The sequence below is a fragment of the Prunus dulcis genome, chromosome 6 (assembly GCF_902201215.1).
Source record: "Prunus dulcis chromosome 6, ALMONDv2, whole genome shotgun sequence".
Classification (NCBI taxonomy): Eukaryota; Viridiplantae; Streptophyta; class Magnoliopsida; order Rosales; family Rosaceae; genus Prunus; species Prunus dulcis.
This window is the reverse complement of record NC_047655.1, coordinates 22,704,469-22,723,018: the sequence shown is the minus strand read 5'-3', so window position 1 is coordinate 22,723,018 and position 18,550 is coordinate 22,704,469. Positions and strand designations below refer to the sequence as shown.

Here is an 18,550-nt window from a genome sequence, read left to right as displayed (position 1 = left end):
ATAAGCGATTGATTTTCTTCCTTACCAAGTTAGAAATAAATGAAGAGGACCCTCACAGCCTACAACTGGAACTTGTCACGTATCTTTCACAAAAGAATTAAACATGCATCATAAACACGATGAGTCTTAAAGATAGTTACACCCACATGCTTGCAAAATAAGGACCACCACAAGATATCAACTACATTCCAAGAATCCGAGACAATCTTTACAATTAACCAATTTACAATGCTCTTCAACTGTGAACTCCAATTTTATTATACTAATCTTATTATAAAACTCAACTAGGTCACCTTCTGGTTATGTTAATTACTATTTTAGTCAATAGCTTCTGCTAACTAAATAGAAGAAAAAAGTAGGTCAGGAGTATCCAATGGTAATCAAAGGCAGAAAACAGTTCCATGAAAAGCGTTTTTGAGAAATCCGAGACACAATCTGAGTTCAATATTCAATGGCATCAAAGACGGCAATAAATAAAGCTACCCCTGACCATGAGCTGTTGCTGTTGTTGTTGATTATGAGTCTCAGTAGATGAACAAAAATAAACACACAGCAAAAGCAGATTTTCACTGTTTCAGCTTCAACTGTACGACCAGATTAACCTTTTTATATTACCAAAGAAAGATTCAGAGAAAAAAGCCATGGAGATTCCCTCGTACAGCCACAGATGTGAGAATACAAGCTTTTCAAGTTTTAATCACTAAAAAAAAATTGTGTTCAGAAACTATGTGCAGTTTTTAAAAAAGAATTAGAGAACAGAGAAAAAACTAATGAGACTAATTAACAATTGAATTAATTAATCACAAAAAACTTGGTGAGCATGAATCAACAATACCCAACCTTCTCTTTCTCCAGAAGCTCAGCTCCGGGTCGAGCTTCTCTGCTGTTCTTGCTGGTTCTGATTTACACCTTGTGAGTATTAGAGGTCGAGCAGAGCCTCCAAAGTCCTCGTCTTTATCTTCGATACTTGCAGATTTGGCCATTCGTTCTCTGATTGAACTCTCCAATTCCATGAAAAATTTCAGTTTTTCTTCACTTTCTGAGTCTAATTTCGCTTCTTGATCCGAAATGGACTCTCTTTCTGATATGGGTCTCTCGTTCTCGGTGCAATTTCCTCCGTTTTGGGTCTCTGTGCTCTGTTCTTCCTCTGTTTCTTCAGCTCTTATTGGTGAGCCCCAAAATCTACTGGCCAAAGATGAAGACCTATATGGCGCAGATCTGCATCGAGTTAATAGCAAAGCGTTCCTTGGTGGTGAAGAAGAAGAAGAAGAAACAAAAGCTTTGGCCTTTCTTTCATATTCTTGGTCTTCTTCTTCTTCTTCCCCATCTGAAACTTCAATTCCATCTCCAAATTTCGACTCAATCTTTGGCGCGTCCTCTTTAATTTGGCCTTTCCTGCAAAAACCCACTTGAAAAAAGGGTACCCACTTGCGCCAAACGGGTCCAAAAGACTTGGGCTTGATTTTCCCTGGAAAATGGGGGCAAAGCATGGCGTTTTGGATCCATTTACACCGTCGTAGGGTCGGAGCTCCGGTCCGCCGGGCTCTTAGAGGTTTCGACCCGCCTTGATTGGAGGATCGTCGGACTCGGACCTGCCCCATGCACGTGACTTTAGGAGAAGAGGGCTCTTGGGTTTCAATGGCGGTGTTTTTTTTCCTCACAAACATTGGGCTCGAACGTAACCGCCCTCTGCTTCTGCTCCCAACATTGGTCCTCAGAAACCTCACTAATGGAGGCGGGAACTTATCGGTTCGACCCGGACTCGATATGGGTTTTGCAGATAGCTTCATTTTTTTGACCCAACCGAATAATCTGAATGATGGGTTGGGATTTGCTCAGCTTTTGAGATTGAGGAAGAAGGCTCTGTAAATGGGTGACTCTGGAGCTCTGTTTTAGCTTCAATTTTGTTTCTTCCTTTTTTTCTTTTTCTTTTCTTTTTTTTTGCTGGGTTTTTTCTGTGTGAATTTTGTATTTTATCCTTGCACGGATGGATGAATCGACTGTAAAGATTTTTCAATCTTTCAAGGCTGTAGGCTTTGTAGGGTTGTGTTTGGCTCTCGAGGTCAGTTTTTCCAATATTTAACTGTTGTTTTTGGGACTTTGTTGTAGCGTAGGTGATACAATGCCCATGTGGATGATATGTGTGCTGTATATCTTCATGCAATCTGAGCCGTTGGATCTTCACGAAAGTTGGGTTTTTCTTTCTTGGTCTTAAATATATGGAATTATATTTTCAGAGGTTGTCCACTCGAAGTCTCTCACTCAACAGAGCTATGATTGAATGGTGATGGAAGCCCGCTGTTTTTAAAGGAACAAAATCATAACCTACCAAAAAAGTCTCTTGCTTAATCAGCTACCAATAAAAGGCCTAACCAAATGTCTTCTTACCATTCAGATCCAATTGGATTCATGTATGAACATGTGGTTGGATTGTGGTGGTAAGAAAACATTTCCATCTAAGAAGACTTTTCCAATTAACAAACAAAAATAAACACATATACCTTAAGAAAAATATGGAAAGGGTCAATTCAAAAACAACTGTCTTTTGCTTTGGACAAATTTAAGTGTTTACACAATATATTTTTACTCTCAATTAACCTAATCTACATAAAGGGAGGGGAACTCGAACTTGAATAGAAAAAGACAATCTCACTGTCCAAATCAACTGGCCTAACCTTCGTAATAACTATTCTAAATTAAAACAACAGAGAGATGTCATTTAGTCAAAATTATGACTACATGCATCTTGACAATCATACGGGCTTAATTATTGTGAGGTAAGGAGTCACCCAACTCTACTTTTTTTTGTGAGAGAGACTCAAATCGTGCACAAAAATCCATCGTTCATAGGACAGGGAAAGCCAATTCTCCAACACGCCACTTTAGTGGCTCCACTTTCCCATCAATTCAATTCTCTCTGCACATCCAGACCACACAACCACCATCGCACTAGAGAAAGTCACACACTTCTTTCCCATATTTGCCCTTACTCATTTCACACCAACCTACAGTGTGCTCAGTGCAATATGGTAACTTGAAAGCTGCTGGGGGCTACTGAATTTGAATGATATCCTTTCCCCAACAAGAAAACAAAAATTCAACTTGGGTTTCAGAACTCCTTTTTCTGGCACTCAAAAAAAGAAACAGGCAGGGCAAACAAGTCAAATAGGATTTTAAGGATCACTTGGTAAAGACTGAAAAAAGAGTGTTGAGCTCTAGACAATTAGGCTTTTTAAATAAACCATATCAGAATTTAATATTACATGTGGCAGCACTGCATAATGCAAGAAAAACAGCTGCAAATTTTGACGGCTTATTATCACAAAACGTCCCTAAAGTTTATGAAACTATCAGATTGTATCCTTAATGTTTTTTTTTGTCATTCGTGGTCCTCAAAGTTAGCATGTATGATCACAAATGGTCCCTGCCGTTAGGTTTCGTCAAAAACTCCGTTAGTTTGCTGACGTGGCATATATGTATATCACAAAACATCCTTAAGGTTCACACACCTATCACAAATGGTCCTTACGAAATTTTTTAATTTAAAATTCATAAAATTTTTGTTTTCTTTTTAAAATTTATGAATTATAATTATTTTAAAATATATATTAAATTTTAAATACATGTGACACTATATTATTGTAGATGTAGGCTCCATATATATGCCACATCAACAAACTAATGAAGTTTTTAAAAAATAATTTAAAATTCATAAAATTTAAAAATGAAAAAAAAAACTAAAGGTTTAGGGTTCATAAATGGTCCTCAAGATTAAAATCCTTCTATAAATTGTTTTTTCATTTATAAATAATTTTAAAAAGAAAACCAAAATTTTATGAATTTTAAATTTTTTTAAAAAAAATTCGTAAGGACCATTTGTGATAAGTGTGTAAACCTCAGGGATGTTTTGTGATATATATGTATGCCACGATAGCAAACTAACAGAGTTTTTGACAGACCCTAACGTCAGGGACCATTTGTGATTGCACATACTAACTTTGAGGACCATAAGTGACACAAAAAAACATTAAGGATGCAATCTGATAGTTTCGTAAACCTCAGGGATGTTTTGTGATAATAAGCCAATTTTGACACTGCTAACATAGGAAATGTAGGGTGCCCACAAAATGTAATAACTTGCATGTTTGTACACAAAGGAAATGTAGAGTTGCTGTTATCTGAATCGGTGGGGCCCACCCATGACCTTTTTGTCTGCTGCCTGCCTGCATCCCCCATCCCACAATGGTCTACCAGTAAATTACTAAGTTACCTTCTTACTTGTATACGAAGCAGTTTCATCATGCATTGGATTCAGACTCAATAGGGTCTCTTCATCCCAACCGTTGGATTTTTTGACTCAGATCTCTGCATGTTGTATTTCCAATCAGTGGCTTGCTCTTGAACATTTCGTGCCTCGGTTTCATCATCTGGGAAACAATGCTTCTGTTAGAGTTTGGAGAAAATTTTCATTGCCAAAGAACCAAATAGAGTAAAAAAAATTGTTTAAAGAAAAAGGGTCTTAAAAGGAAATAATGAAGCCTTGCCTGAGACATTTGAAAGAGATAACTCTGTCAGGCGTCTAACGCAGTCCTTCAATGATTGAAGTTCAGTTTCTTTCTCTTGGAGCTTTGATTGGGCTGAGTGAAGTTCAGATTCCAGCTCCACAATTTGGCTTTCCTGCTGTTCGATGAGCACATGGCATAGTTTCTGATCTAGTTGAGCTGGCAATACTCCATGGAACTGCTGGGTATCAACACCCTGTCCCTCTAGCTCAGGGACAATATCCTAAAATGGAAATGCATTTTTATTAGAAGGGAAAAATCAGTTAGGTAGGCACAACATGAATTTCACCATTTAGGCATTTACAGTAGCATTTGCCATTTCATTTTGCGCCAAAGAAACAAACAAAATCACAATCCATACATCTCAAAGTGATCAGGTTACGATAAAGAGTAAGGTATATAACACAGTTTTGGTACATCAAGGGTGGTACTTAAAATCTTAGTTGTGATCAGCTTTGAAGATTTTGCAATCCAACTAGGATAAAGTTGTTTCTACTTGGTAAATAACTAGGATAAAGTTGTTGGTTCAGCATCCTTTATATTAAGTAAGGGCATTTTAAAAACACTACTAAATAGCATGCGACACATGATTGGTAAGTGTTAGCTTTAGATTATAGCAACAGCATAATGGCACACCTCTTCAAGGTAAATCAACCTATTCAAAGAGAGTATAATGATGTTAAAAGACTGACCTCACCCAGATTACTCAATCCCTCTTGGCAAGGAGCTTCTGTGATGCACCATGGAAGTTTTTGAAGTTCAGACTCAAGTTCTGCTTCCAATTGATCCATGTCCATAACTTCTGGCTCTGGCTCCTGCTCCTCCGTAAGAACACTACTTGCACATTCGCCATCAGATACAGGAAAACTGGAAATTCTCAGATCATTGGGGCCTCTGTTTTCTGAACTTGACTTGTTTAGTCCTGGATGAGTAATGTTGTAATTAGTTGTCTGATCGTTCATACTGTCTTCACTAGCAGAACCTGAAGCTTGCAGCTTTTGTGGTGATTTTCTTTTATGAAGCTCCGATTTTAATTCATGTACAATTCTTGCAGTCTCATCCATGGCTGTGTTCAGCTTATTGATCTCAGCTTTTCCAGCAGACATCATGTACATGATCCCAACATTAAGTCCCCAACTAAATAAGGAGGTATCTGAAGAGTATATACAAGATTAAATTGAAATGTTAAACTCCTAGTATCAGAAATAGTATGTTTGTGAATTATAGCAGACATCATGTACATGATCCCAACATTAAGTCCCCAACTAAATAAGGAGGTATAGATTAAATTGAAATGTTAAACTCCTAGCATCAGAAATAGTATGTTTGTGAATTATGACACTAAAATTAAAACAAGCGAACAAAATCCACACAGGTTCGAGCCCATGGAAAATCTTCTAGAAGACTACTACAAAAATGCTGACGGGTTAAAGTTGCAGTAACTAAGATCAAATGCACGTTTAGATTTCTGTTAGAATTTCAAGATCAACTTTAAAGATCTCTTGACAATTATGCTAAGCACTTAATCATTTGAATTTGGAATTCACTTCTTCTTAAAGAATCATCTGTTAATACAACATTCTTCTTTATCCTTTGGGAACCACTTTAGCACCATCAGTACCAATTCATACAAGACTGCCTGCAGAACTCAACCTACTGGAACTTGTGCAATATGCTTTTCTGAACATAACAAACGGTATTGCACATAACATACAACCAGCATCACCGTCTTTTTGTAGGAAAGACTAACGTGTTACAAAATATAGCCTGCAAGACCATAGCCCTATACTTAACTAGAATATCACCACAAGAGAGAATTGGGTATGTTTACTTAAATAGGGTCTGTGCCAAAGCAAAAGACTATCAGGGTCCACCAAATCCTTTTCAAAAGCAAACAAGATGTCAAATGAAAGATTCAAGGCTTAGCAAAGATATTCTATACTTGCAAGAGTTTATATACTCGTCCAGAATATTCTACTTTTTCAAATACTGGGTCATGGCTCATGATATCTGTTGTAAAGTAAAGCTTTTCAATATTTAAAAAATTGAACTTAAAAATACCAAGAACCTCGGCCCTACGTCGTGGTGGACAATGATGTTGAAATGTTAAATTTAATTGGGAATATAATGCGACCAATAATTTGGCTCTTGAAGGCCTAATTAGATATAAGTTTCGGACAGTTGACACCAAATTTACATGATTCAGCAATCAGGATCATAAAGATTGATCATTTTTATGTTCAACAGTAAAATCATTTTTCCCTTTCCCTCATACGATTTTCTCAGCAGCCATACAGAAACGAAACGAGAGAGGGACAATTGAAAAACTAACCTGCGGAAGAAGACGATCCACATTTGGCAGCAGCTACACTCTTCCCAGTCTTCCTCTTCTTCAAGCAAACGCCAACTTTCCTAGCAGTCCTCCTCTGTTCCGCACCATTAGATCTCTCAGCCTCAACACCAACCCCTTTCTTCTTCTTCGACCGGGCCCCCCTTCTCAAGCGAAACCGGGTCCCACTCTCGCCCCGACCCTCGCTCGAAAACCTAAAGATCGTCCCTTCTGGTTGCTCCTCGCAGTCGCCGATCTCCCAGGGAGGCAGCTCAGACTGAAATGCGGAAGCGATGGAGAGGTTAGGGTTAGGGTTTGGGTGGGGCTCCGCATTGTGATCGGTGGTGGGATCGGAATCGGTGGCGGGTTTGAAGTTGAATATGTGATTTTTGGCAAGCAGCCCGGTGGAGGCTGCTACTGCTGCCGCAAAAACCGCTTGCCACATTGAAGAAGAAGAAGGCAAAGCAAAAACCAGCTGTAAACTTTTTGGAAGAGGAGGCTCTTCGCTCCTCAGTGTGTTGCTCACTGGAACTGAAGAAGTGAAGCTTTCTCTTTCTCTGCAAGTCCAAGAGTTATTTACCAATTCACCAGTCTCACACTGGTTACCGACTACCACGTGGAGACGTGGCGGGGGTAGTTTTGGCACTCCACGTGCTTCCCGCTTTCACGGGCTGTCCGATTGGGAATATTTAATTGGATCCCTGTTTTTGGAAATTTCTTTTGAATCTTTTTCCGGTCTATTCAAATTTCAATATAGTCCTCAGTGGTGCCGTACAGTGAAATTTTGGTCTTAATGTAGTAAATTTATTTTGACGGTATATGTTTTTTCTTTCTATTTTTAATATTTGACAAGTTTTCTCCGTGAAATTTAGACTATTAGCTAAATTACACAATTGTGTCACATATGAGAGAGAACAAGTTCCCTCTCCAAGAGTTGGGACTAATATACAAATCTAAATTTGGAATTTTTTCAACATTATGTTTCGGGTATACAAATCTAATTATTGAAGGAGATTCTTAACTCTCAATTAGTCTTGTTAATAAAGGAATTTCTACTCCACAACTAATTTTGTCAATTTTGCAGGACATTAATTATCCTGACGGACAAGTTCATGTTCGAAATTTCCACCATATTTATCGAGAGACTAATTTTACAGCAAATTTGGGTCATTCTCAACCTCAACCAACCATTTGGACTTCACATTTTTCCTTATTTTGTAATTTGTAAAGTTTTATATGATACTCGAAATCTAAAAGTCCGTCACAAACTCTCGTTGTAATTTACTTTTGTACTAAAAAAAAAAGGAAGCCCAAGAATACCAGTAAAAGCACCAAACGATCACATGATTCTTTTGACATGATGGCCTCCTTATCCCTCATTAGTGAGCCACTTTTGGTTTATGTAAAAATTTCGTCCAATGTATCACATGGACCCTAGTTCGAAGAGCATTTCCGTCAATGTCTCTAATAGGAAAAACTTTTACACGTGAAAAACAAAATAAAAATCCTGAATCAATGGATGCTAAAATTGTTGCTGCATTGGAGTCGAGCACAAGAGAACTGTCAAGCAACTAGATTCTGAGGCTTAGAGAACCATAATGCATTCACAAATTCATGAACCATGCAATTGGAAAAACAATTTATGCAACTTCTATTTCATGTGTGTGATGAACAAACATGTTAAAAATTGTCCACTAACGGTAACTAAAGTTTCTCAATCTATAACAGTCTGTTCCAACACGGTAGAACTTCAGATATCACAACATGCTCTCTTTTTTCTAATACTGGAGCAATCTGAACTCCAAGCGATCCATCTAACTGACTTCTAGTACAATTATTTTCTGAATCAAGTGATGCAAACCGAATGATAAATATTTAATCATCTCGTTGATACACGCAGTAGCCAAACACTTGGACAGAGATCTTGAGCAACTTACCTGGAGAGAAAAGGAAAAGAAAAGCGTTTAACGTTATATGTGAATACCAAAAGATTTAACCAAACATAGACACACCCACACAGAGCAAACAACATATGTAATGTTCTCAAACATGAATAACATTGTCAAAGGATCTCAAGGAGATATAAATAATTGCTTAGTCATCCATGACACAAGCAAGTTTAAACTTTCAAATAAACTGGATAGGAGACCCAATAATCATATGTCATATATGTAATTATATAAGATATGCCATTATATATTTCTTAGAACTCAACTCATAATATAGCAGATGAACAAAGAGCCTCAGTGTCTTCAACTCATAGGCCATTATCATTATCTAAAAAGCCTACAGTATATTCGACTTGGATTTCTGTTCCCACGGTTTCACCCCATTGTAGGTGAACAAAGCAAATTACTAAAATTCCTCAATTAGGCCCTTGATACTACACTAACTTGTTACAAAATCATCCGTTTCTAATACTAATCTTTCTTGACTTGCCACATTCAGCTCAGCAGACTTATTAAACACCTAAATCATAATATGAACAAATGGGCACACTACCACATTTCACCATTTCAAACCAAATGCTAGTACTTAATGGATTATGGAACATGACTTTCAGCACTCTTATCCTAAACCCTAATATAAAAAAACTCTTTATCTATTCTGCTAAATTGTTGGGAACCAATCTTTAAACACTTAAACTTTCAACATTTCAACTAAAGAATCACCATTATATTTGAGAAGAGAGCATGAGAAAGGGTGAAGACCCATTTCAGCATACAAATTATATTGAACCTCCTTCTTGAATCACACTTATCACTATGATCACAAGTCATGATCAAGTGAACCATATTCCACAAAAACAAAGAAAAAACCCCAAAATACAGAGGACAACAATAAAGAAAATAACAAAACTAATACCATGAAAATAATGCATACTAACTTATTAATCAACTACTGGTAACAATTTCAATCTCTAAATAAGCCTGCAAAAAGGGTCATAGATGGGAATATAAAAAGGCTTTGGATGCTGAGAAAAGCCTAGCAGCATCGTACAGGAGGTGTAGGTCCATCTTGCCTTCACCTGATTTCTTAGTCCCCAACTAATTCTACAATCTTCGACCAAAAAAAAAAAAACTAATTCTACAATCTATTTTTAATGACCCCCTTACTGTAAACATAGGTCATTTCAGTTATGGTACTTCTCAATATAGAAGATACAATAAGTTGGATCATTTGATGAAGTTTTCTGTTTTTATTGTAGGTATTTCCTAAGTGATTATCTTAGATTAATTTACAAATGTTTATCCAAATTGTAGTGGCCTCTATAGCTAGGTTATTCTATTCAGGTTATGCAAACTTGTTAATGAATTAAATTTACATTTTTCTCGTAGAAAATTAAAATTTTAACTTACATTTCTCCTTAATTCATCTTTTTCAGTTTTTCTACCTTTTCTTTCAAGCCTCTTGTTTTCTTTGATTATTGTCCTGATAACTGTCTAGTTGGTGCTACATCATTTTCCCTCAACAATACGAAATTCTCTATCACTTACCAAGATTGTCACAAAAATCAGTGTGGTATATATATATAATACACTACAGGTCATCTTTGCTGCTAGATCCCCTCTGAAGCTAAAGGGTTATGAATCACAAAAAAATATACAACGTAATGCAGTAAGATAAATCTAATATCAAAAGAGGTATTCTGTGAAGCTTATCTTTATAACCTTTGAGGTTCTGCATACACTAGGATTGCTAGTTGGTGCTACATCATTTTCCCTCAACAATACGAAATTCTCTATCACTTACCAAGATTGTCACAAAAATCAGTGTGGCATATATATATATATATAAAATACACTACAGGTCATCTTTGCTGCTAGATCCCCTCTGAAGCTAAAGGGTTATGAATCACAAAAAAATATACAATGTAATGCAGTAAGATAAATCTAATATCAAAAGAGGTATTCTGTGAAGCTTATCTTTATAACCTTTGAGGTTCTGCATACACTAGGATTGCTGTAACAATTTCTATAAAAAGATATTACATATAATTACATCTTGAATTGAAGTTAAACCCAAGGTAGAACCAATCATAACACAATTTGTTTGTTGGTGAAAATCACAACACAATTTTCAGTAGCACAATTCAGGAATTTAAAACGTAAAGACATGTTCATATTCCACATACCTAGATGATTTTTCATCAATCAGTTACTCTTGGCAGCCAGTTTGTTCCTAGCATCCCTGGCATTGTCATACTCGAACTTCAACACATTGGGTATATGAGAAGTATCCTTGATGTAAAACGCTCTCCCAAACCAGCTCTCTTCGATAACCGGAAAGTAAGAGTAAAGCACAGAATTCACAAACCAAAACCACAGAGCCCCAAGAAAAACTCCCAAAGCAGAACCAGCAAGCACCTGAGCCACAGTGTGGTAACCCAAATACACCCGCGAATACATAGTGAGCAAAGCCAAAGCCCAAGGCAGAAAAATCACAGTAAACTTGTTCTTCGTGTGCCAGAGCCCAATCCCTTTATACGTCATGAGGGTGAAGTAGATAGCAAAGAAGAACATGTACTGAGAGTGGCTCGAAGGCCATCCATGCGAATCACACATCTCAAGCAGAGCGCAGGTCTCGGGCCGAGCTTGCTGGACCGATGTCTTGATGAACTCGTTGACGAACTGAGAAATTATGAGGCCCAGAGCGAAGAACATGCCTTGGAGCTCGCGGCGGAAGATGAAGTGAGAGACGAACCCACCGAGGCTTATGAAGACTGGGACCAGAGAAATCCATGCCAGGAAGTAACCCAGTTTGTCACCCCTCTGGTACCTCACGTGGGTCAATGTCACAGCTTTGTGTGATGGCAAAGCCATGGCGGAGAACCCAAAAGAGGCACAGAATTCTGGGTTTTGGGTAGAAATTGAATCCAAGTTTCTGGGAAGAGTGATTGAGAAAAGGTGTTTGATCGGATCTGGGTTCTGAAGGAGTTTGAATTTTGAGAGAAAGGAAAGGGTTTGAGGTTGGTATTGAGTAAAATCTGAGCTCAGGGGATGTGAGAGAGTTGAGAAATTGGATGGTAGGTATGGTTGTGGCGGAGAATTGGTGAAGACGATGGATTTTGATGTGGATTGTTTGTTTCTCGATAAACCGTTGACGCTCGAACTTTTTTATCTTTTGCTTTTGTAAACGGTCGGGAAAAGAACCGCCACCATGCGTGGACCCGGGAAAGAGTGGAAACTGGAGAGGCCCGTAATGGATTAGGGCTTTGTGGTTAAGCCTTAGGCCCAGCCCATCAAAATTACCTCAACGGCTCGACTACCAGTTACATATAAATTATAATTATGTATCTATCATTCTCTTCACGTGACATTACGAGAGAAATATAATTAATAATTGCTCTTTTCTTTTCTATAAGAGCGGCTCCAGCGAGGGAGCCCAGCCCGAGGCGAGGGTAGGAAAAAAAAAAAAGTCGCTCCAGTGTGCAGCCCAGGCGCGGGGGTGGTGTGGGACCCACCAACTCGGGCCAGCCTGAAGGCGAAACCAGCCCCAGGTCCAACTCGCGTTTGCTGACGTCATCACTCGCGTCAGCGCGACGTCAGCTCCAACGTGTCGCCTCCCCAGCCTTCCGATCTGCTTCTCCAAATTAATCCAACGGCTGAGGCTTTTTTGGGGGAAAAAAATATGAAAAAAAAATCGTAAAAAATTCTAAAAAATTATGATATTTTTTTTTCTATAAATACCTATCAATACCCTTCACTTTCAACACCAATACTCTTACATTTCATTATACTTCTACTATTATTCACTCTTTTTACACAACATTTTCCTCTTTTTACATAAATTTGAACCCAAATTTATCTGAAATTTGAATTTTGAAATTCATCCGAAATTTGAACCCAAATTTATCTTAATTTTGAATTTTGAAATTCATTCGAAATTTGAACCCAAAAATTTATCTGAAATTTGAACTTTGAAATTAATCCGAAATTTGAATCCAAAAATCTTATCCGAAAATTTTATCTGATTATGAATAGTCTTGACACGTAGGAACCCGAATATTACCCAAATTAATTATTTTCATTAAAAGATAGGAGGAAAAAAACAAAAAAATAAATAGTAATTGCCCTTAGCCAGGGCAACGGGTGGAAGCACAATTTACTATTTGCAAGGGCAACCACTATTCACATGAATAGTGGTTGCCCTAGCTCCACCCTTGCCATGACTAAGGGCAAATGGGTGGAGTTGCTCTAATAGGTTCATCAACCACACCGTATAGCCAACAACATCATCCGCTCCTCATCCTCATGAAGTCATATTTTAAAGTCTATATACCAAATCAATTACAAAAATACATATTGTGTTCATCTAGCATATTATTCAGCATGGCAAATTAGTGAGTTTTAAATAAAATTCAAATGGCCAGATACGTTGAATGATCATATCGAAAATTGTATACTTGTATGCATAAATTGCATTTGCAAATCCGTCTCTAGATGAGAAGTGCCCTTTATATAGAGCATCATCTCAACACCCTAACCAGAAGTAAAGGTTGTCTTATTTTTGGTCAAATTTGAAATGAAACATTAGTCATTTCATTTATTTTTGTGAGAAATATTTTGTTGGTTAAAATATGAACACTTTTGAATAGGTGGAACATCCACATCAGTCCCACCGCGCGGCACACCTCATTACCTCCTGAATCTCTGTTTCTTCACATTCAAAACCCTCCTCCTACATTAGCTCGAAGTCTTCAGCTAAATTCGACGCTCTCTCTCTATTTCTATAATGGCTGATGATAATATGGCTCCTCCTCACAGAAGGGAACCTGTCAAGTCTTCAGGTGCGTTCTTCATCGCATTACTTTAATTGCTGTAAACCCTCTCTTGGTTTGCTGAGAAAATTAGGGAAACAACTAGGAGAAGAAAAATTCTTGGACTTTATGTTATATGCTTGTATTAGGTCTCTGTGATTTATGGGTTCGGTTTATGTAAGTCATATTTGGAATTGGGGCAGTTGAGTGGAGTGTTGGTTATGGTTTCTGAGAAACCAAATAAAGAATTTTCTCGTCGTCCAAGCAGACTAGGAAGCAATTCAATGTTAAATAAGAAGACAAAGGCATTAGTTTTATTGGGGTTCTGTTCGTTAGGCGTCCTAAACCACTTAAGGATTAGATAATAGGAGACCTAACAGACAAATTTTGATGCTTTATAAATTCTGTTGGAGCTGTATTGAGTTATGTTGCAAAGTGCTGATTATATGGTATATAGTTGCGAATCTTGCGGGACAGCGAAGGCGGCAGCAAGCAATTACAATAGGAAAGGAAAGAAGAGAATCTCTGGTGCGTGCGAAGCGCTTATGCAGAGTGGGGACTAGTGGTGATCCTGATGTTCCCTCCGACAGTGAAATGATGATTGATGAAGATCAATCGATCTTGGAGGCTCAAACTTCTTCAGCAGTGGAAGAGTTGAAGTCTGCAGTTGCATATCAGTACGTGAATCTAATTTCTGTACATGAATATTGTGGGATATAAATTGAGAAGGGTGACAACCCTCCTGAGAATTTTAGAGGAATATGAGGCTCTATTTTGTGATATGGAAATTTGGATCCCCTCATTAAAACTCTATGGATGTTGGTTTATGTGAGCATGAATCTTCTTTGACGGTTTCTTCAAGCCCATTTAACACCATTTTGTTTAATTTGTAGGGGGAAAGGTGCATTGCAAAAGAAGGTGAGTGCCCTTCGTGAGCTCAGACGCTTACTGTCAAGATCAGAATTCCCTCCTGTTGAAGTTGCTCTTAAAGCTGGAGCAATACCTTTACTAGTGCAATGTCTTTCATTTGGCTCTCCAGATGAACAGGTCCAGCCACTCAGTTGATTTTATTATTTCTAACTAGTATGGGAATATTATTCTCAGCATAAAGTGCTGATAAGTAGTGCTTGTTTGGAACTTTGCCAAGAATGAAAGAGAAAGAAAGAACTTCGATTTTATTTTCTGTTAGGTTCTAGTTATATAGAAGACTTCAGAAGTTCGGGTTAATCTTGCAATATACTCCATTCGTTTCTTAAAACCTATAAGATACACTATGGAGTTTGTGCAGTAAAGTATATCACATCTTCCGGAGCATGCTTGCAGCAATCATTTGGAATTAGTAAAGTCTTAAGGAAGAATTGAGGATATATTATGACTGTTTCAACTTTGCTTGATTTGATGCAGTTGCTTGAGGCAGCTTGGTGCCTTACAAACATAGCGGCAGGGAAACCTGAGGAAACGAAAGCTTTGTTGCCTGCTTTGCCGTTGATTGTTGCTCATCTTGGAGGTTTGTAATGGCCTATGTGCTCTTTTGAGATACCAATAAACAATTAATCTCTCCTATTTAATTTTCTTATCGTTGTTGGTAGGTTATACCAAATTTTTTGGCTATAGTCTGATATTTGCTTAAGTGATTGTAAGGTACCACTTAATCTTTGAAGTAGCACTTCAAAGTTGAGATCATGACATGTGATACTTAGCTCACAAGTTTAAGCTGTTTTTGATCAGATGGCTGCTTTTGATATTGCATCTATAGTTATGCTTCTTTTGCAGAAAAGAGTTCATTGCCGGTTGCTGAGCAGTGTGCATGGGCGTTGGGAAACGTTGCTGGTGAAGGAGAGGAGCTGAGAAATATTTTGCTATCTCAAGGTGCCTTACCCCCTCTTGCCCGAATGATGCTTCCAGACAAGGGTTCAACCGTGAGAACAGCTGCTTGGGCACTCTCAAACCTAATCAAGGTTCAAAACCATCCACCTCATGAACAATTTTATAACACACATGCACATGTTCTTCACAAGTCACACTCTTTCGATTTCCAATGGCCTGTTTTCCCACTTGCCTGATTCTTATCTTCAAATTAGTGTGACATTCAGGGTCCCCCTGTATTCCAACCGTTAGTGTGTGTTTTTCATTTTATTTTTTGTTAGTTCTTAATAATTTATCACCATCAATGTGGACTTACATATTATGTGTGAGCGGGGGGATGGATGTCCAGGTGTAGTTCTAGGTGCAAATTCTTTCGAATTTCAAGTACAACTTACAATATAACATCTGTTTGCTAAAAATGCAGGGACCCAATCCAAAGGCTGCAACGGAGCTCATTAGAGTTGATGGGGTATTGGATGCAATTATTCGGCATTTGAGAAAAGCGTAATTTCATCACTTTATATATATTAGTTAATTCTGGTCGTCATGATTTGTTGCTATTTAACTTTTGGATCACCTTCCTTGCTTATGACTAGTGTGTACTGATAAGCTCCTCTTATATTCAGAGATGATGAGTTAGCAACTGAAGTAGCATGGGTGGTTGTGTATCTATCAGCCCTTTCAAATCTTGCTACCAGTATGCTAGTAAAGAGTGATGTCCTTCAACTGCTTGTGGAAAGATTGGCAACATCCAATAGTTTGCAGTTGCTTATTCCGGTAAGGTGGAATATAATTGAATAGATAAGCTCTGTATTGACCTTCTCTTTCTTTAGATAATGGCTGTGGAGCAACAATTTGTATCATATTGCAGGTTAAATGATTTGCATTTTTAATGTTATATTTGAGTAATTGCTGTAAGAGTCCAAGTTATTCATTTGCTGCTTCTTATTTCTTATCTGTATGGTTGCACTTGTTCCGATATGCAGAAATTTTCCCCCGCCCCCCCTTTCTTTGGAAATTGTGTACCTTATGCAAATTGTCTATGAAGTACCCATTGTCCTCTACCCTGCCCTAACCCAGAAGAAAATCACATTCTATGTGTTTCTTGACCTTTTAGATGCTGCCTTATTTTATCCTGGTAATAGATTATAAAAAATGGGCGCTCAAGAATCATGGTGAATGTCTCTAATTGTAAATTGTTTTTTGTGTACTTGTATCTCTTTTAATGCGGAATTGCCAAGGGAATATAGAGAAGTATGGCATGGTTCCGTTGTTGAACTCTCTACAACTGTGTGCTTTTAGTTACCATGTCTCATACCTTAAAAGTTCATCTTACTGTAAGGTATGGCATCAATAATGTATGATCTACTATCTTGGGTTCATCCATTCATGAGAACATGGCATTGTATAACTTTTTGGGGCACATGGTTTTAAGATGTTTTAATATTTTCTAGGGTGTGGATTGTACTGACAAATGGTTTCCATCTAGGTGCTAAGAAGTTTGGGCAATCTTATAGCTGGTGATTCACAGACAACCCATGCTGTTATTGTTCCTGGGCATGAAGTCACAGGCCAGTGAACTACTCCTGCTTCTTTGATGGGAATTTTATAGTAAATTTAGGTTTTAGCCACAAAAAAACTTTCACTTTTGGAAAAAGCCAAAGCTTTTTCAAAAAAGACAGAAAAACCTCTCAACTTTCAAACCAAAGACATGCAAATGTAAAGGATTCCTTAGGAAATCCAAAAATAAATAAGGGCAATTTTGTCCATTTTGGCTTCATTTAAAAATTTTCTCTCTCCTTTGGCCTTTTCCAAAGTCTCCCGAATTTTATTCTGATCACATATTTATTTAAGACCTTTTTTTTTAATAGAAAAAAATAAGACCATTCACTTACTTATAATGATGACATTTTCAGGAAACATCATAGAAGTCCTGGTGAAATGTTTGAACAGTGAGCACCGGGTCCTGAAGAAGGTATATCAGCTTGTCTTTAATGTTATGAGATGGATCTTATTATGACCCGTACTTATTCAAAGTTCAACCATTAATGTAGGAAGCAGCTTGGGTGCTATCTAATATTGCGGCTGGTTCTATAGAACACAAGCGGTTGATATATTCAAGTGAGGCGGTGCCATTGCTATTACGCCTTCTTTCCACAGCACCATTTGATATAAGAAAGGAAGTAGCATATGTGCTAGGAAACCTCTGTGTTTCTCCTATTTCACCTACAGAAGGTGATGGAAAACCAAACCTGATTCTGGAGCACCTGGTTTCACTTGTTGGTAGAGGATGCCTTCCTGGTTTCATTGATTTGGTTAACTCTGCTGATACTGAAGCTGCCAGACTAGGACTGCAATTCACCGAACTGGTAAGGAGACATCTTTTTAAATTTGGAGGTGAATTATACTTTTTACTTGTTGGCAAGTTTATATAATATGGTACATCGGAAAATTGGTTGTATTAATACCGAATGGTGATTTATTGGTTACTTTTCATTTTCATGTTGTATGTCATAGTGTTGCACCGTAAATTAGTGTCTACCACTCCCAAAGAAGTCCTTGCCAACTTACCCATGGTAAATGTACTTCATCTTAAAAAAAGAAGTGAATACAAATAACAGTTGTTAAATTACTTGTTCATGCAGGTTTTGAGAGGGATGCCACATGGTGAGGGCCCAAAGCTTGTTGAGAAAGAGAATGGGATTGAAGCAATGGAAAGGTTTCAGTTCCACGAAAACGAAGACTTGAGAAATATGGCAAATAGTCTGGTGGATAAGTACTTTGGGGAGGACTATGGGCTTGATGAATAGGCAGAAAGTGATGATGTAATGTTGTAAGTGATGTAAAATTTTGATGATGAAGTGGTTTCTCGTTAAATGCGAGAAAAAGGAATACAAAGCTTCTTGTTTTTTCTTGTTTCAAATTTCTGTTGTCTTTTAACTTTTGATGAGAGGGATTTCAATTTTCTCCACAACTTTTCTCCACAGTTATCCTTTGATAATTTCAACATTTTCTGCTCTCAAGTTTCTAAAT

At 37.7% G+C, this 18,550-nt stretch overlaps 4 protein-coding genes across 5 annotated transcripts; 1 reads left to right on the top strand and 3 right to left on the bottom strand.

Annotated features, from left to right (window-relative positions):
• Positions 1 to 234: 234 nt before the first annotated feature.
• Positions 235 to 2,252, bottom strand: LOC117629520. The gene has a single exon (XM_034362025.1). The coding sequence runs from the start codon at positions 1,788 to 1,790 to the stop codon at positions 801 to 803; it is 990 nt and encodes a 329-aa protein (XP_034217916.1). The 5' UTR covers positions 1,791 to 2,252; the 3' UTR covers positions 235 to 800.
• A 1,775-nt stretch (positions 2,253 to 4,027) lies between these two features.
• On the bottom strand, positions 4,028 to 7,458 carry LOC117629576. Its single transcript, XM_034362101.1, has 4 exons — positions 6,895 to 7,458; positions 5,255 to 5,715; positions 4,545 to 4,785; positions 4,028 to 4,427 (listed from the first exon to the last, which is right to left on the bottom strand). Exons 1-4 carry the CDS (start codon positions 7,334 to 7,336, stop codon positions 4,318 to 4,320), a joined length of 1,254 nt encoding a protein of 417 aa, XP_034217992.1. The 5' UTR covers positions 7,337 to 7,458; the 3' UTR covers positions 4,028 to 4,317.
• A 1,060-nt stretch (positions 7,459 to 8,518) lies between these two features.
• LOC117633258 (lipid phosphate phosphatase gamma) lies at positions 8,519 to 12,046 on the bottom strand. Its single transcript, XM_034366981.1, has 2 exons — positions 11,027 to 12,046; positions 8,519 to 8,828 (listed from the first exon to the last, which is right to left on the bottom strand). The coding sequence occupies exon 1, from the start codon at positions 11,712 to 11,714 to the stop codon at positions 11,046 to 11,048; it is 669 nt and encodes a 222-aa protein (XP_034222872.1). The 5' UTR covers positions 11,715 to 12,046; the 3' UTR covers positions 8,519 to 8,828; positions 11,027 to 11,045.
• A 1,347-nt stretch (positions 12,047 to 13,393) lies between these two features.
• On the top strand, positions 13,394 to 18,524 carry LOC117632954 (importin subunit alpha-9). 2 transcript variants are annotated; one of them, XM_034366602.1, is made up of 11 exons: positions 13,394 to 13,681; positions 14,109 to 14,328; positions 14,545 to 14,569; positions 15,056 to 15,158; positions 15,425 to 15,609; positions 15,942 to 16,021; positions 16,144 to 16,294; positions 17,007 to 17,088; positions 17,434 to 17,492; positions 17,572 to 17,886; positions 18,163 to 18,524. In XM_034366602.1, the coding sequence occupies exons 1-11, from the start codon at positions 13,627 to 13,629 to the stop codon at positions 18,325 to 18,327; spliced, it is 1,440 nt and encodes a 479-aa protein (XP_034222493.1). In that variant the 5' UTR covers positions 13,394 to 13,626; the 3' UTR covers positions 18,328 to 18,524. The 2 variants fall into 2 exon arrangements, with proteins under 2 accessions (XP_034222493.1, XP_034222492.1); XM_034366601.1 differs by having other exon boundaries at positions 14,545 to 14,698.
• Positions 18,525 to 18,550: the final 26 nt, after the last annotated feature.

Bases quoted from the DNA above. Each gene is read 5' to 3' on its own strand.
- LOC117629576 (XM_034362101.1), bottom strand. From the start codon at position 7,336: ATGTGGCAAGCGGTTTTTGCGGCAGCAGTAGCAGCCTCCACCGGGCTG. The intron at 5,716-6,894 runs GTTAGTTTTTCA...TATACTCTTCAG, and splicing joins TGGATCGTCTTCTTCCGCAG to ATACCTCCTTATTTAGTTGG. The intron at 4,786-5,254 runs GTCAGTCTTTTA...TTTCCATTTTAG, and splicing joins GATTGAGTAATCTGGGTGAG to GATATTGTCCCTGAGCTAGA.
- LOC117633258 (XM_034366981.1), bottom strand. From the start codon at position 11,714: ATGGCTTTGCCATCACACAAAGCTGTGACATTGACCCACGTGAGGTAC.
- LOC117629520 (XM_034362025.1), bottom strand. From the start codon at position 1,790: ATGAAGCTATCTGCAAAACCCATATCGAGTCCGGGTCGAACCGATAAG.
- LOC117632954 (XM_034366601.1), top strand. From the start codon at position 13,627: ATGGCTGATGATAATATGGCTCCTCCTCACAGAAGGGAACCTGTCAAG. The intron at 13,682-14,108 runs GTGCGTTCTTCA...TATGGTATATAG, and splicing joins GGAACCTGTCAAGTCTTCAG to TTGCGAATCTTGCGGGACAG. The intron at 15,610-15,941 runs GTTCAAAACCAT...CTAAAAATGCAG, and splicing joins CACTCTCAAACCTAATCAAG to GGACCCAATCCAAAGGCTGC.